Source organism: Pectinophora gossypiella, chromosome 12 (genome assembly GCF_024362695.1).
Source record: "Pectinophora gossypiella chromosome 12, ilPecGoss1.1, whole genome shotgun sequence".
NCBI lineage: Eukaryota > Metazoa > Arthropoda > Insecta > Lepidoptera > Gelechiidae > Pectinophora > Pectinophora gossypiella.
The window spans coordinates 5,824,281-5,839,371 of record NC_065415.1 but is presented as its reverse complement, the minus strand read 5'-3'; the positions used below and the strand labels follow the sequence as shown (position 1 = coordinate 5,839,371).

General features: G+C 35.0%; 4 protein-coding genes across 5 annotated transcripts in view; 2 read left to right on the top strand and 2 right to left on the bottom strand.

Moving 5' to 3' along the window:
• LOC126371153 (RNA/RNP complex-1-interacting phosphatase homolog) overlaps window positions 1-4,822 on the bottom strand; it is a 50,277-nt gene extending 45,455 nt beyond the window's left edge. For both annotated transcript variants that reach the window (XM_050016386.1, XM_050016387.1), the window contains exons 1-2: window positions 4,684-4,822; window positions 4,508-4,583 (exon numbers count right to left, since the gene is read on the bottom strand). In XM_050016386.1, the coding sequence (XP_049872343.1) occupies window positions 4,508-4,583; window positions 4,684-4,706 (99 nt within the window). In that variant the 5' untranslated portion in view covers window positions 4,707-4,822. The remainder of the gene's footprint in view (window positions 1-4,507; window positions 4,584-4,683) is intronic.
• A 529-nt stretch (window positions 4,823-5,351) lies between these two features.
• LOC126371155 (protein DPCD) lies at window positions 5,352-10,064 on the top strand. Its single transcript, XM_050016390.1, has 3 exons — window positions 5,352-5,930; window positions 9,526-9,762; window positions 9,931-10,064. The coding sequence occupies exons 1-3, from the start codon at window positions 5,550-5,552 to the stop codon at window positions 10,033-10,035; spliced, it is 723 nt and encodes a 240-aa protein (XP_049872347.1). The 5' UTR covers window positions 5,352-5,549; the 3' UTR covers window positions 10,036-10,064.
• Window positions 10,065-10,515: 451 nt separating this feature from the next.
• LOC126371156 (nucleolar protein 16) lies at window positions 10,516-11,542 on the bottom strand. The gene is made up of 3 exons (XM_050016391.1): window positions 11,368-11,542; window positions 11,011-11,265; window positions 10,516-10,835 (listed from the first exon to the last, which is right to left on the bottom strand). The coding sequence occupies exons 1-3, from the start codon at window positions 11,463-11,465 to the stop codon at window positions 10,580-10,582; spliced, it is 609 nt and encodes a 202-aa protein (XP_049872348.1). The 5' UTR covers window positions 11,466-11,542; the 3' UTR covers window positions 10,516-10,579.
• A 754-nt stretch (window positions 11,543-12,296) lies between these two features.
• On the top strand, window positions 12,297-14,419 carry LOC126371151 (testis-expressed protein 10). Its single transcript, XM_050016385.1, has 2 exons — window positions 12,297-12,719; window positions 12,803-14,419. The coding sequence occupies exons 1-2, from the start codon at window positions 12,360-12,362 to the stop codon at window positions 14,381-14,383; spliced, it is 1,941 nt and encodes a 646-aa protein (XP_049872342.1). The 5' UTR covers window positions 12,297-12,359; the 3' UTR covers window positions 14,384-14,419.
• Window positions 14,420-15,091: the final 672 nt, after the last annotated feature.

Genomic DNA, 15,091 nt, shown 5'->3' with positions numbered 1-15,091 from the left:
CGAGGACCACACATAGTACGTAAGAGGAACCGATCTCACCACTAGGTCGATTAACGGTGAGAGATATCGTACCATCGAATCAATCGCATTAAATCGTCAATTCTATTGAGGATTCACACCTGTATGGAAGTAGGTACAACATTACCGTATACTTGTAAGACACGTAGTTTGATTTGAAACTAGGAGGTCTCTCGCTCGACACGCCGGCAAACACATCGGAGAATTCATGGTAAACTAATAAAAGCCCCGTCTCTACCGCACGAGTAAAAGATAAAAATAACAATGTCATTTCTCTCCACATACCTTTTAAACGGTGCAAAGCAAACAAAAATATTGCAAGCACAAAGTAATGCCCGTCGTTTGTAACTTTATAAGACATCTTCATGTGTGTGCATAATGAAAACATAAGCGTTTGTCAAAGTCGTTGGTCCAATTGTGCGGTCGTGCAAGAGGCGATATCGTAAAAGTGTATTGCAAAGAGAAATTATTATTATTGCACCAAAGAATGCTTAGACGATTGATACGACGTTAGTTATGGCATCTGGGAAATACATTTTGCTGACGAACGTCAAAACAGTCTTGTGAAAAATGATAATGATTTAATCGCAACTGCGCTTACGCATTGAAACATTTAAGATTTGGGTATGAAATAAAACATCTACTCATAGTTTATTGAAAGCGATACCCTTTTCTTCGTTTAAATAAATTGGTAATAGCTTTATAACTCTATGAAATCTTCTCTTGCGTACCTTTGTAGGTACAGGGTACAGGAAAAAATACGTTTCTTTAGGTGACGTCATACAGTTACGTCGTTATTTCATTATTCCTAAAAAGAATAATTTACTTCTGCAAAAAATCTAACAATTTGTAACACTTCCCATTAGTAGCTAACATGACAATATGCGAAAAGCCATCTGCCACCTGGTTGAAAAGCGAACGCCCTCGTAACTGTCACTATTCATCATAATTACAACAAAACCCGACAAAAACTGCGACTAAACGTTCCATTCAGTCGACTAAAGCCTTTACAGTGGCCGATGTCACAAGTTACAATAAATTCCTCTTAATTTGGCATTAGAAAAGAAACAATTTAGAAAAAAAGCTTTGTATTCGTAGAAAGGTCTTAAAGTTAAGCAATCAGAAACTAATCTTCAGTACTGAATCACCCTAACGAAACGGTTGTATAGTCACGAGTGATATCAAATTACACCTACCGATTGCCATTAAGGTAATATCCCTTTATAATTCAAAATGAACAAAACTATCTAATTTATGGCCAGGTCCCGTTGAATAAAGAAACGGTATCAAAGCGCCACGGATGCCGAATAAAGGACTATTTTTAAAGAAAACTCAAAAGATGTAGAGATAAAAAGAATCAACTATTCATAGCGGTGAACGAGACACCCGCTGTTTTATCAAATATGGGATTAGCGCTTTGGGAGTCGGGACAGATTCTTTTATAATGGAATAAATATTTTGACACGCGGCTGAACAAATAGAGGACAGAATTAAAATGGATTAAGGTCATCTCTTTACGGGTAATTGCGCCTCATTTAATCCCTCTTACTTTTATCTTGTCGAGTGAGAATTAAAATTTACAAGGATTTAAGATCCTTAGAGGCACTCCTTTGGAACGAATTAAGGATATTTATTTATTTTATTTATAATAGGTACTAATGACATAAAATTATAATGTTGGGTATTAGACACATGTACCAACCACCACACTTAGTTTCTATGTTGTCAGTACTGACTGACATGATGTCTCTCTGTAACGAAGACAAACGCTATAGACATAATATGCTATTTTAACTTTTATTGACTTTTATCGATCGATTGGGATAAGTAGGGGTAAGTATTACCTATGCAAAACTCTTAACTTATCTCTTTCTCTTGGGTCAATCCCTCTATCTGAGGATCGTGGTCAGCATGGGTTGCATCTGAAGCGGATGATCTGCCTCCACCGGTTTCTGTCCACCGCTTCCCTTACGACTGTGGCTCTACACGACGAGTCTTTCACTTGACAGGTCCATATAGTTGGTGAACGACCACGCGATCTTTTGCCTTCAGTATTCCCAACCACAATTTGTTTTTCTAAACTGTCATCATCACCTCTGCGCATCGTGTGTTTCTTAACTTATACCTACCCTTGTAGTGACTTAACTATCTCTCGTAATAAGCTGTAAATAGTTTTACAGACGTAATATCTCACGTCTCCCTCGCACTAGATGATGTATATCTGTCCTTTTACCATTCTAATCATGCGACATAAAATAGGGTATAGGTAGACTAAATAAAACTCTTGTACGAGCACCTACCATCCTATTAGTACATACCTGCCATCTTACTATTACTTATCTACCATCCTACTCATCATACAACTTACCACCAGTTGCACAATAACCTCGATTAAGCTGGAAGAGAGTGGAGTGTTGACTGAAACAATAAAGAGCGGAACAAACCTACAGTTTCCACAAATACGGACTGTCTCGGCGACACAACGATGCGTTTAATGCTTTATGAACCTGGACACGATTTAAGTACCTTCCTTAGCGAGCGTTCAGTTGCGGCGAAAGCGATTCCGTATGATAATTGTATATTAAATCTAAAACACAGGTAGTTATTAAAATAAATCCGATCAAGTGCGAGTCAGTTCCGGGCAACGAGGGTTCCGAGGCTTCTGACTTTGCCGTTGAAAAAACTATTGTCTCGATACATCCAAATAGATGCAATTAGTTTATCAACTGCAAATAAGCTTGTTATCGCAAAAACGTACCTTTTTGTGATAGAGCAACACAATTAACGACCTTCCTGCTTACTAAATTTACCCCTTAGTTTTTGACTCCCTAAGAAATGTATGAAAATAATGTAAAAAATACAATAAACTTGACTCTTTACAGCTTCAAGGTACATAATAGATAACAAAAATTTTTCATATTACAACCAGGTGTATAGACTTCCTCCAGTCCATTATCCCGCAACTCGGATATCGGCGACGCTATGCAGAACAAATTAACACAGATCGCTTGTTTGCTGTTTGCCAAGCTGCGGTCAAGAGAACGCCCAAGCTCGACAGTTATGCAAACACGCATTGCATTGCTTGTGGACCAATAATGCATTTCATTGTCGGCGAGTCTTTAGTGCAAGTGGACGCCGGAACTTACGGGTGGGTCGGAGTAACGTCTAGTGCAAAGCTAAGGCAAAACGTCTTAAAGAGTTAGTGAGAGAGACCTACAATTTTTAGCCAAGAATGGCATTGCTAAAGACACCGTCGATCATAGGAAATAAATCATAAATATTTTTTATTCAACGCCCGCGACGCGTGTGTATCTACCATTGTGTAGGTTATTAAATAAGAATAAAAACTTCATAGTTTCTAACAACTTAAAAAATATAATTTAGTATTTTTCTGGTACGCAGTGACATCTTTTAGAAGTAACTAGAAACACTATGCAGCAGATTGCTTGTTTTAATAACCCTTACACATCGTAGATGGCGCTGCATGATAAAGAAAAATAAAATGTGAACAGTTTATTTGTTATTTCAGTTAAAAATATGTTGATATTATCATTATTTACAAATGGTAACAGGCAGGAGAGGCCTTTGCCCCATAGTGGGGTTATAATCTAGATTAATATACATATACATAAGCTAGATTAGATTATTAATATAGTTGACTACTGGACTTCCTTCGCTTAATGAATTAAGATTAAGTAAGTAGCTTTCTGGATTTTGTCTTTTTACCAGTCACAGTAATGAAGTGTTATTATATTAGGACTAACATTTTAATTAAACAAATGTTTCTTGAGTGAATGTGAAATATAATTATCACAAATAAAAATTAAATACAGTAAACATCAAAATTTTAAAATTGTAATCAATTTGGAATGGAAGCTTCTGGAAAATCCTTTTCTAAAAAATGTAAGCCTACACATGTGGAATAAAATCTGGTTGCATGACGATGATTATTGTATGTAGGTATGATTCCAGCAAACACCTAATTTTATTTTAAATTATAAGATATGACAGCGGATAAGAAAATAATGGTGCTAATTCCTGTAAATACCATCTAATTTTATTTTAAGTTATATCTGTCATTTTCTTATCCGCCGAAAAGGAAAGGGACGGGTAATCGACAAGCATAAAATTTATGGAACGCACGTCAATTTTAAGCACAAATCTAAACCAACCGTCTAAAAATTTTACATCCGTCAATAACCCGACACAGTTAAGTAGACAGCACGTCAAACGGATTGCATACCAGGGACGTACCTTTTGATTCGCCCGGGTTATTCGTTCATTTACTCATTCTTCCTAAAATTAAGAGCTGTGAATCATCCATCCCTTTCCTTTTTGACGGATATGAAAATGACGGATATAACTTAAAATAAAATTAGGCGGTGTCTGCAGGAATCGGGGCCAATGTATAACTAAAAATAAATTTAGGGCATTTTTTCTGGAATCAGCACCATTGTATCTACAAAATGTAGCATAATAAATTACTTACCTTTCTTAACGGCACTTTAAAGCATATAATCCTTGTTCCCTCAATAACCTTGCCACATGCTTTGTAAGGTATCCACCTGAAAATTATACAGTATAATAAATACTATTAATTTTACATTACAATTTATTTCACTCTCAAAAAATTATACCATCAATCATATTCTAATGCTATTTTACCTGTCAGGAATTGGGGGAGCCATGTTTAATTTAAAGAAGCAAGTAGTAAAATATTTTTAATATTTTTTTGGAATTTATTTTGAGTTGCAACCATATTACATTAAACAAATATAAATTACGGAAATAACCTATTTTTGTGATGTTGACATATGATACACACTTCTTTCTACGGAATATCTTTAAGTTATAGTTCATATTTTTTTTTAAGAAATATACTACTTATTTCATTTTTGTCTAAACTACTTCTTTACAGTAAGTTTTATATTGGTTTTATATTATTTCTTAATTTGATCACTATAGCATTTGTAGTCAAGTAAATAAGTTACAGATTTCTTTACAAATGTAATAGAAACCTGCATATAACGAGACGTTATTTTATGTACATGTTCGTTTCGGACAAAGACCAAGCTTTCGGAGCATGTTTGTAATTTTGTTTGTATGAAGACTAATGAAGACCCAGAACCAGAAGTATTAGAGATAACAAAATAATACTTGGTCTTTGTTGTATGTAGTTAGTATTTTCCATAAAAATACTTTCACTGGAAATCTTAAGAAATAAGTAAAAATCAAATAAAAGCATATTCTTTTCTATTTTGATTTCTTAAAATCTAGTACTCATAAAGTTTTTTTTTAAAAACAATTGTATACGCAATAGCAATAAAACGAACATGTTGTATTCGAAAACTTAACCTAGACGTTTATTTACAAATCTTTTTCAATTATAATTTTAATAAATACTAGAAAATATAGGAATATTGGGCTCTTCAAACAACTATTTTTATTGAAGTGTTCTACCGGATTTGTTGTTTTTGATTTATCAATACCACAGGTGAAGAACCTAATACTGGTTACTATAGAAACAAACAATGAAAAGAAAATGTTTAATCGAAGACGTTGACGGTAATCTCGACAGCTTCGAGAAGAAAATTAGAGCTAATTTCGCGAGTACTTCCAATTCAACTTCGGCAACAATGCACAAAAATTCAATCTGGTACAGGTCACTTCTTGACGCGGAAAAAACTTGCCTAAAAGAAGATAAAATAAAGAAAATTCACTACAAATTCGATGATGGCAAGGAAATGGTGGAAGAGTATAATATAGACACTCAAGTACTGCTACGTAGAGCGTGGAAGGTAAAAGCGAAGCTCGGAGGAGAAGGGAAATGGGATGTAGAAGTTGGTGACCCAATCCCAGATGGTATACCTACTAATATGGAAGCTGCTGATATAACGGAGAGAAATGATCAGGTATTCTTAGATCGTTGTAATTTAAATTATTCAATCAATGCATAGTTTGCTTCTCTTTAAATTGACAAGTTTACAGAGAATCTTCCACATAGTTTTATCCACAAGTAGTGATGGGCAGGGAAAGAAAAAATTGGGTGGGAAAGAAAAAATATCGGGAAAATATGGGAAAATAAAATAAACACCCGAAAAATTCCCGAATCATGGGAAAATATTTTTTATTTAATTATTTTTAATCTTATTATTATTTGTATGTCGTTTCCATGTCTCGGGTCGGGTCTGTCATGGAGTCCCGGACTTTTGGAAGGCGTGCGTGGGGCCGAAGCCAACACGTGGAGTCCCCTTAAGACAATTTACTCTAAATGTGTTGTGACATCAACCGGCGATTATCCCTGTATGCACTATGGGAGTGCACCCAAAGACAATCCCTGCTTCGTGTAGGACTATTGCAGATTATGGGAACAAAAGGAACGGGGCTATTGGGTTGGGGGTTAGTGAACCGGGATACTGGGGCTATGGGGGACTATGGCGCCTGCTCGACCAATTTTAATAACAGAGACACATTGGGCAGGCGGTGACTCGTCACTAACTGGTTGGGTCACCTATCTAGCCGACGCGACTGGACGGCAAGGCAACAACATGGTTGTGAGCATCTCAGGATGTCAAGAGGTGTACACCGCTTTCTGCGAGGCGGTTTACCCGCCTTACCAACTCGCGACTTATGCATCTTTCACTTCCACCCTGCGAGCGTATAGCTCTAACGCCCCACTCTGGCTGGCCAATGAAGGCAAGCCAGAGGTGAGAGTCCTGCGGCCCCCGCTAAGGTCCACTCTGGCCAGCCAGTACTGTCACCATCTTTGTTGCTCTTCTTTGGACTCTCTCGAGTAAAGAGAGATCTCTCTCTAGTAGAGTCCTTCCGATAGTAAAGTCTCCATATTTGAAACCCATGTTCTAACAGCGGTCTGACGTAAGTAAGTTTTGTAAAGCCTAAGAAACAATTCCGTATCTATATGATAAAAAGCTTTTCTAATTATGTATAAGAGGGAGTTATCCTTATTAGTGATTCCAATAATGTGTTCGTCCCACTTTAGATTATGTGTTATCGTTATTATCTGAACATTTTTTACTATGACACCAGAGGTGTATGACCATTAATTTGGCTTTAATTGGATTTTAAAAATCTCGATTTTTCATACATTTTGTAAAAAATAATATTATGTCCGTTGGGAAAAAGAGGTATACAAGCGTATTACAAAGGACCGTTAGAACATTTATTAGTATGGCGCCAAACTTCTATGACCATTATTGGACTTTCAGTTTTGGTTAATATGTTAAAATACCGGCCATCGAAAAAAATATGTCGAATCTGTCTAATAGTTGCTTCTCAATATTTTTTAATAACACCAAACATCTATGACCATTATTTTGACTTTTATTGGAATTTACGTTTTAGTTCGAATGTGAAAAATGCTGACCAGCAAAAATATCATGTTGAGAGTATCGAGTAGATGCCTGTTATATTTTTTTTCTATAGCGCCAAACTTGTATGACCATTAGTTTGGCTTTTAGTGTATTTTAAAAATCTTGATTTCTTATTTATTTTGTATGAAAATAAAGTGCTTTGGGTAAAAAATGCGGTACGGCGGATTACAAAGGACCTTTAGAACATTTAATAATCCGGCGCAAAACATTTTTGACCGTTATGTTGACTTTTTATTCATCTCTCTTTCCGTTTTGGTTCAAATGGGAAAATGTCAGCCAGCGAAACAAATAAGTCAAATCTTTTGGTAAACGACTTGAAACGTATTTTTACGATACTACCAAATGTCGACTTTGGCTTTTATTTGACTTTAAAAAAAACTTGTTTTATACATTTTAACAATGACAACAAGCAGAGCTTTCCCAATGACTAGTTATTAGTCAGATAAATACTTTGTGTTTTTGTTTTGTGTGTTGTTAGGTGAACTTCTATATTAATACTACCTGATTTTAGATATGACGTTGACTGTAGTTTTTGCATTCGACTCAACGTTACGGCCTAAGTTTAGGTTGAATTATGGTATTGATTCACCTTGACCGTAAATGGTTACCACCCTCCAAAGATAAGCTTGCCATCTAGTGACGAAACTCGTATTTTGGCATGACGCCTGAAGTATCTGTTAGGGAAAACAGGAGTCGGGTAGTTGTACTTATAATAAACTTTTTCTATTCTATTCTACTTTGCAAGTATGCCTATCACAATGTCCTGGTGCTACTCGGCCGATAACATAGTACTTACCTCTATCACCCCGCTGTTTATTCCTTGTATACACTTTTCTTTAAAAAAGTAGCTTCTTAAGCGTGTATCACCATCAGGTAAGGTAGTGGTCAAACGTAAACCTATTTTTCAAAAGACGACCACCATATTACGCCTTTAGCAAGATAGTTCCATTATCACTAGATAAAACTTTTTTTTGATTTTTGAAAAATCGAATTAAGTTCAAAATATTGGTCATAGTCGTTTAATGCCATAGTAATAAACATTCTGACGATCCTTTAAATAACGCGCCTGTTGTATTTTATTTTTATACAAAATGAATCAAAAATCAAGTTTTTTTTAAATCCCACAAAAGCCAAACTAATTAATGGTCATACACGTTTTTGTCATAGTTAATAATGTCTCGATAGCTTTGACATGTGTTTTTTGCTGACCGGCACTTTTCACATAGAAACTATAACGTAAAGTCCAACAAAAGTCAAAATAATGGTCATAGACGTTTGGTGCCCTAATAATAAATGGTCAAATGGATAAGTTCTAACGGGATATACAAATATTGTTTCATGGCCGGCACTTCACATTTTCACCAAAAATGTATGAAAATTCAGTTTTTTTTAATTCGAATAAAACCGAAAATATTGACCCTACAGCTTTGGTGCCATAGTAATAAATGCTCAGACAGATAAGTTCTAAGAATAATACCATTATTGTTACTTGGCCGGCACTTTACATTTTCACCAAAAATGTATGAAAAATACAGTTTTTTAAAATCGAATAAAACCGAAGATATTGACCCTACAGCTTTGGTGCCATAGTAATAAATGCTCATACGGATAAGATCTAACGGAATATAGCAAAATTATTTTTTGGCCGGCACTTTGACTTCTGGGCCGAAATCCGATGATCTCCTTTAGATAAGTTTTTTAAGAGTTCATACGACACTACGACAGAAAATAAATTGGGCATAAGTAGGCATACATTATATTTAAATGGTCTTTGTTGGAAATCCTTACTTTTAATACAAATATATGCGATAAAAAATATTTTCCCTTGAAATGGGAATTTTTCGGGTTTTTTCCCTCAGAATTGGGAAAATTCCCAAAACGCGGGAATTTTCCGGGTAAGAACCCAACACTATCCACAAGACCACAGAAAAGATCAGATTGATTTACATATGCATTGGATTTGAATAATTTCCTCTGTTCTATTTATCTGCACTCAGACTAATAAGATATGATGTTTGATTATTTTGTTAGAAATCAACCAATGTGACATTTCTCAATCTTCCAGAATATTTAATGCCCAAGAATGGAAATTATTAAGAATTGACTTTTTCCACAGCCACAACTAACAAGACGTAACACAAGAGTGAATCTGGAATGGAGAATCCGAAATTTGCCTTACCCCATTGAGACATATTCTGTTAGTGCCAATAATGATGAGAGGCGCATTATTATCCGTACTACTAATAAGAAGTATTTTAAGAAACTAGAGGTCCCCGAACTGGATAGACTTAATCTACCATTAGAGCAAGCCAACATACAGGCTTCACATAAGTATAATACTTTAATTATTGTGGTAAGTGTTGAATACCTGCTGTTTTTCTTGTAATATTTTCTTGAGTGGCTTTTAAATCTCTCGTCATCCTCCTTTTCTGTTGTATTTTATGCCTTTTGATTACTCTGAATTGTTTTGTGATTGTAATAATATTGTGGTTCTTCAAAAAAATGTTTATTTTTATTTCAGTATAAGAAACCTCAACCATTACTAGACATGGAGAAAGAATGGTACGAAGAATTGAAGAAGGTTAAAGCCGTCAAGGACATTCCTGATAATTGTAAAGCGCAGTAAATAAAACAGTATCTTGTATTGTTTTATAACATACTTGTTTCATTTGTTGCAACTTAGTAACCATAAAGTGTGTCTCAGGAAAAGTAATGATACACACACTAACAGGTGGCTAGCTTAGTCTAACTAGAGCTTAGTAGCAAAATGTCTGGTTATTTGCCATAATACAGGGTGGCCACTGAAATCTGGGTTGCAATGGTGTGTTGGTCATTTTCTTGTTGAAGTGTTGACGAAAACAATCCAACACTCTTATGTTAACTTTTTATTATTATTATTGTAAAATATAACTAAACTATCTCTTCCTATAGTATTTTTTAAACTGCTGCATTTTTATGGAATTCATTTGCTAAATTCCATAGAGGTCCTCTTTTGAAACTGGTGTATAAACATTTTTTTATCATAAATGCTTCATGTTAAAACACCAACACCTTTGCTTACTTGAACATTAAATATATACTTAGGTATTATAGAAAAAGTCAAATATACGGTTCCAAAATTTAAATTACTTATCTTAAAATAGTTAACAACTAAAAACTGAATGTTAAAGCTAATCACTGTCATCCATAACAAGTGCTTTTGCTTGTTTCTTCAATTCTTCATCATCTTCTTCTTTGTCAAGCAATCCTCTAGCTTTGAGATATTCTCCATACTGCTTTGGAATGCCCATAAAAGTCTTAATTTTTGCACGTAACTGCTTCCATGTCTCCTGATAGAAGTTTTTTTTGTCCCTTTCCATTGCTTTGTAATCATGCCCATATTTGTCAAGTAAATATGTTAAAAACTCCACTTGACTCTTAGGCAACCTGAAACAATGGCAAATATTTAGAAAAGTAGGTAAGGTTCAACTGATTGTTTATTATAGAAGATTGTAAAAGAAAAAAGTGACCGGCATAATATCCCAGATAAAGAACTAAAGAGACTGCACCAAAATCAAAAGAGAAAACCACTATTACAGTAAAAATATAAGTTATTACTCACATAAACTTTCTTTGCCGTGGTGCTCTTGCTTCTTTTTCTAACCTCTCCACCACTTCTGATTTTGGCACAATTTTAGGCTCCTCCTCCTCCTCTTCATCAGATTCGCCTAAATTAACTATTTTCTTTGCTCTTTTTAGTTGATCTCGTTTGTAACTTGGGATTTTGATCGCTTTATTGGGGTCATTTGCAAGGCCCATTTCTTTAAGGTTCCGTAGTGATGATTTTTTGGGGTCCCACGCTTCTTTGATAGCTTCACTGAAAGATAATTTTCACGTTAATATCAACACAATATTCCAACCATTCCTTATTGAAATAAAATGTTACACCCGTTATGCTGTACCAAATTGAGATAGTTACCATTGTACGTCGCCAGTGCTGCGTTGATGCCTGTTCATACGCTTTCTGTTTAGTTTGTGAAGATATTTCTTCTTCCGATGAACTTTTTTAACTTTCATTTTGCTTAAAAATGTGAGAATTTACTATCTAGGTAGGTACTTATTTCGCGATCAACACAACACGTGCGCTTCGTTCTATTGACAGAAGTAAAGGCGATCTCACACGGGGAGATTCTAATTTCCGGTCAACTAACCAATCCGTTTACCTTTGCGCCAACACCGTAGCATGCATACATGATCTATCTCGTAGATCTATATTAGAGTTGGTGCATAAACCGCAACGCACGCGATATTTACGCATGCAGCATTCTATCCTATCGGGGTTGGTGGAAGTTGAGCCAGTTGAACACACGTGGAACAGAACGGAACGCAACGCGTTTTTCAACGCAAATGTCAACTTTAACGGCTTTTTGGCGGGAAACGGGAACGGGACAGTTGCTTTCTTCATTGAATAATCTAAATAATTAATACGAAGTGGTGTTTTGTGGTTAATGATCGCATTAAGTTAGTCGGAAGACATTCGCGAGTGTTATTATATCGGAGTATTCAATAAACAAAGTGTATCTGCCTATTTTCGCTTCGTGCCAGGAAGCCGCTTCATAACTCAAAAGTTTATGCGGACTTTTGAGTTAATTCGTCTGGGGTTCGGAGTAGGAGTCTACTCCGAGGGTGGGGGCTTAGGTTTCATCATCATCATCTTTCATCATTTCATCAATCATCAAGAAAAAAAATACGTAAGACGTGGCTGTTTGGGCATAGTTCCCTTTGCCTTACCCTTCGGGGAAAACCAAAACAAAAAAAAAAATGTCAACTTCAACTCGCTCGACACGACCAGCTGACATTGACACATGTGTGGTCCATAACCTATATTTTTAGTAGGTCTTTGTTAGTAAGGTTTTCATTCAAGTATTAATTTTGCATTAAATTACTTAACTCCATTTATAAGTATCGAATATGCCGCAAACGGGTGCTACACGGTACCAAAAATTTTTAAAATCGGAAAAGAGTAAAACTAAACTGAAAGCTAAGAAAGATTTACCTAAGGGTACTAATGTAACAAAGACCAATTTTAAAGTGAAAAAGATTGTTATAAAGGAACAGCTGAAAAAACATGGGGAATCGGAAGCTTTATCTACTCGAAAACTGAATGCAAAAGAGCTGTTGTCCCGTCTGAATCATTTTAACACTCATTCACGAAGAGATGCGCTAGAAGGAATTAAAGAGCTGATAACTTCACATCCTGATGTTTTGGAGCAGAATCTTGGAAAATTCATTCTTGGTGTCACTCCTCTACTAATGAATGTTGAAAAAGTGGTATGTGCTGAATGGTATTATCAATACAAATATGCTGTTTACAATTGAATGTGCCAATAATTGAAAATTAACTTACTTTACAGGTTCAGCGAGAAGCTATCAAAGCTTTGCATCTTATATTATCGAATGTAACGGTAGAAAAAATAGAACCATTCTTTGATATCATGTCTACTTACCTGAGGAGTGCTATGACCCATATTGACAACAGAATTCAAGAAGATTCCCTCATGGCCTTAGATGTTCTTTTAGTCTGTACACCACAGAAAGTTGCCAAAGATTTTCACAAAATATTACCTAACTTTTTAGACATGATATCAAAGTTAAGAGTGGACTCTAAACCTGGAAGAACATTAACTGTAAATCTGGGTAGTCAAATTACAACTGTCAAATGGAGAGTGAAAGTCTTGCACCGTCTTCAAGACTTCTTACGTAAATTTGTTGAGTACCATAACATTAATGATAATGGCAAACCCAAAGAGACAACCGCATATTATTTTGATGACACTAAGATCAATCACTACAATTTACTCAACCCCAATTACATATCTGTTTGTCAGTTGTCCTGTTTCTCATCTATTAACTTGCAAGATGTACTGCAAATTGATGAAATGGACAAATTCAAAGAATACATGGAAACATTAATGCCTTTGCTGTTTGAAACCTGGCTTGAAGTTTGTCCAAATGTACTAAGTTCTGAAAAAAATATTGAAGCTGTTGTTACTGAAGATGCTGCAGTTTTATTAAGACATACTCTGGAGGTCATTGACATGTTGTGGAAACTTGTTCAACATTTTGATAAGAAATCTCCAAGTTCTAAAATACAGAGTCTATTTTGCCAAAAATACAAACAACCATTTAACCAACATTTTGTCAATGCTTTCCCGTTTGTTACAAATGTAAGGTCAAGACAAACAAAATCAGACAACTCAGTATTTGAAGACACAATCACAGATCCAAAATTAATAGCTGAAAACTTGGAAATATGCCACCTGTTCATCATGCTTAACCCAAATGTTAACATTAAAAGTCAAAACAGAGAAATCAGCTCAGTCCTCAATTACATTGAGAAAACATTCAATCAGAACACCCAAGATAACATTAGTGATGTTGTAATCAATATTCTTCACACTATCTTTTCAAAGGAAATCACTAGTTGGACAAAAACCGTATCAGTAATGGATGCTTTGTTCAGGAAAATTATTTGGGCTTATTTTAATAAAGATATGCCAGGCTCCGTCAAGCAGAAGATTTTCACATTACTATGTAAAATTGCTCTAAACGACAAGCTTGGGCATTTCCACAGGAGTGACACTTATGAGAAATGGCTTATCAATTTACCAGATATTTTGCTTGAAGATTCTATAACAGTACAAACCGTCGATATCATCCACAAATTTGCTGCATGTAACACCAAAACTTTCAATACTGTTGTGAAGCCCAAATTGTTGAAAATTATCATGAATTTGCCCACACTGACTATTTCAGATGCTACCAATGATGTTAATAGTTATCACAAGTTGTTTTCAATATTGTATTGGGTGAAAAACTGGGATTGTGAATCATTGAATTTGTTAGAACAACAGTTACTAAACAATGTTTATAAAAGTGATCATGGTAAATACATATTTGATACTCTAAGAATGAAAAGTGGTGGAATATTGTAAAAATGATTAATTAAATAAAGATATCATTTGGTAATAGTAATTTATTTCAATAAACTCAAACACAAATTATTCAAACAGACCCAAACATCTAGTCAAATGTACATACATTTTTGTACAATGGTAACACAATTACAGGGTAACTTTAAATCAGTACAAAATGCAGTCATTTCATGCACTTGAAATATTTTAATATAGCACAATCCCTCATAAAAATCATAGCTAATAAATATTACGTAGAATTTTATTCATGTAAGTGGCAGGCAGAAAGTACACTCATAATTTATCCTATAATACAACAGTAATGTAATCTCAGGAACAAAAACCAAATTACAGGAGAGGAACAAGATACTGTTAGACATTCATTTAAGAGAGTATATACACATATATAGAGGTTTTAATGATTACCAAATTAAAAAATGATCTTATTTTTTGTGCATAAACCCCCCAATTTGGTAATCCTATCACATTATGACTAAGTTTATCACATACGTAATAATACAACCACACGTACAAACTAAGCCAACACGAGAGGATATATCAGAAGATCCTCTCAGATGTTTATTGTTCAGCTATTCCAAGCTAGAGCCGAAAATTTGGAAGTTCAATGTTTCATCGCTTATCCTCGTAAGCTAGGTGGTCGCCTCTTCAGTTCGATATGCAAGCCTCAATGAAGCTTAGACTAGTTTGTTTCTAAAACTAACAAATATG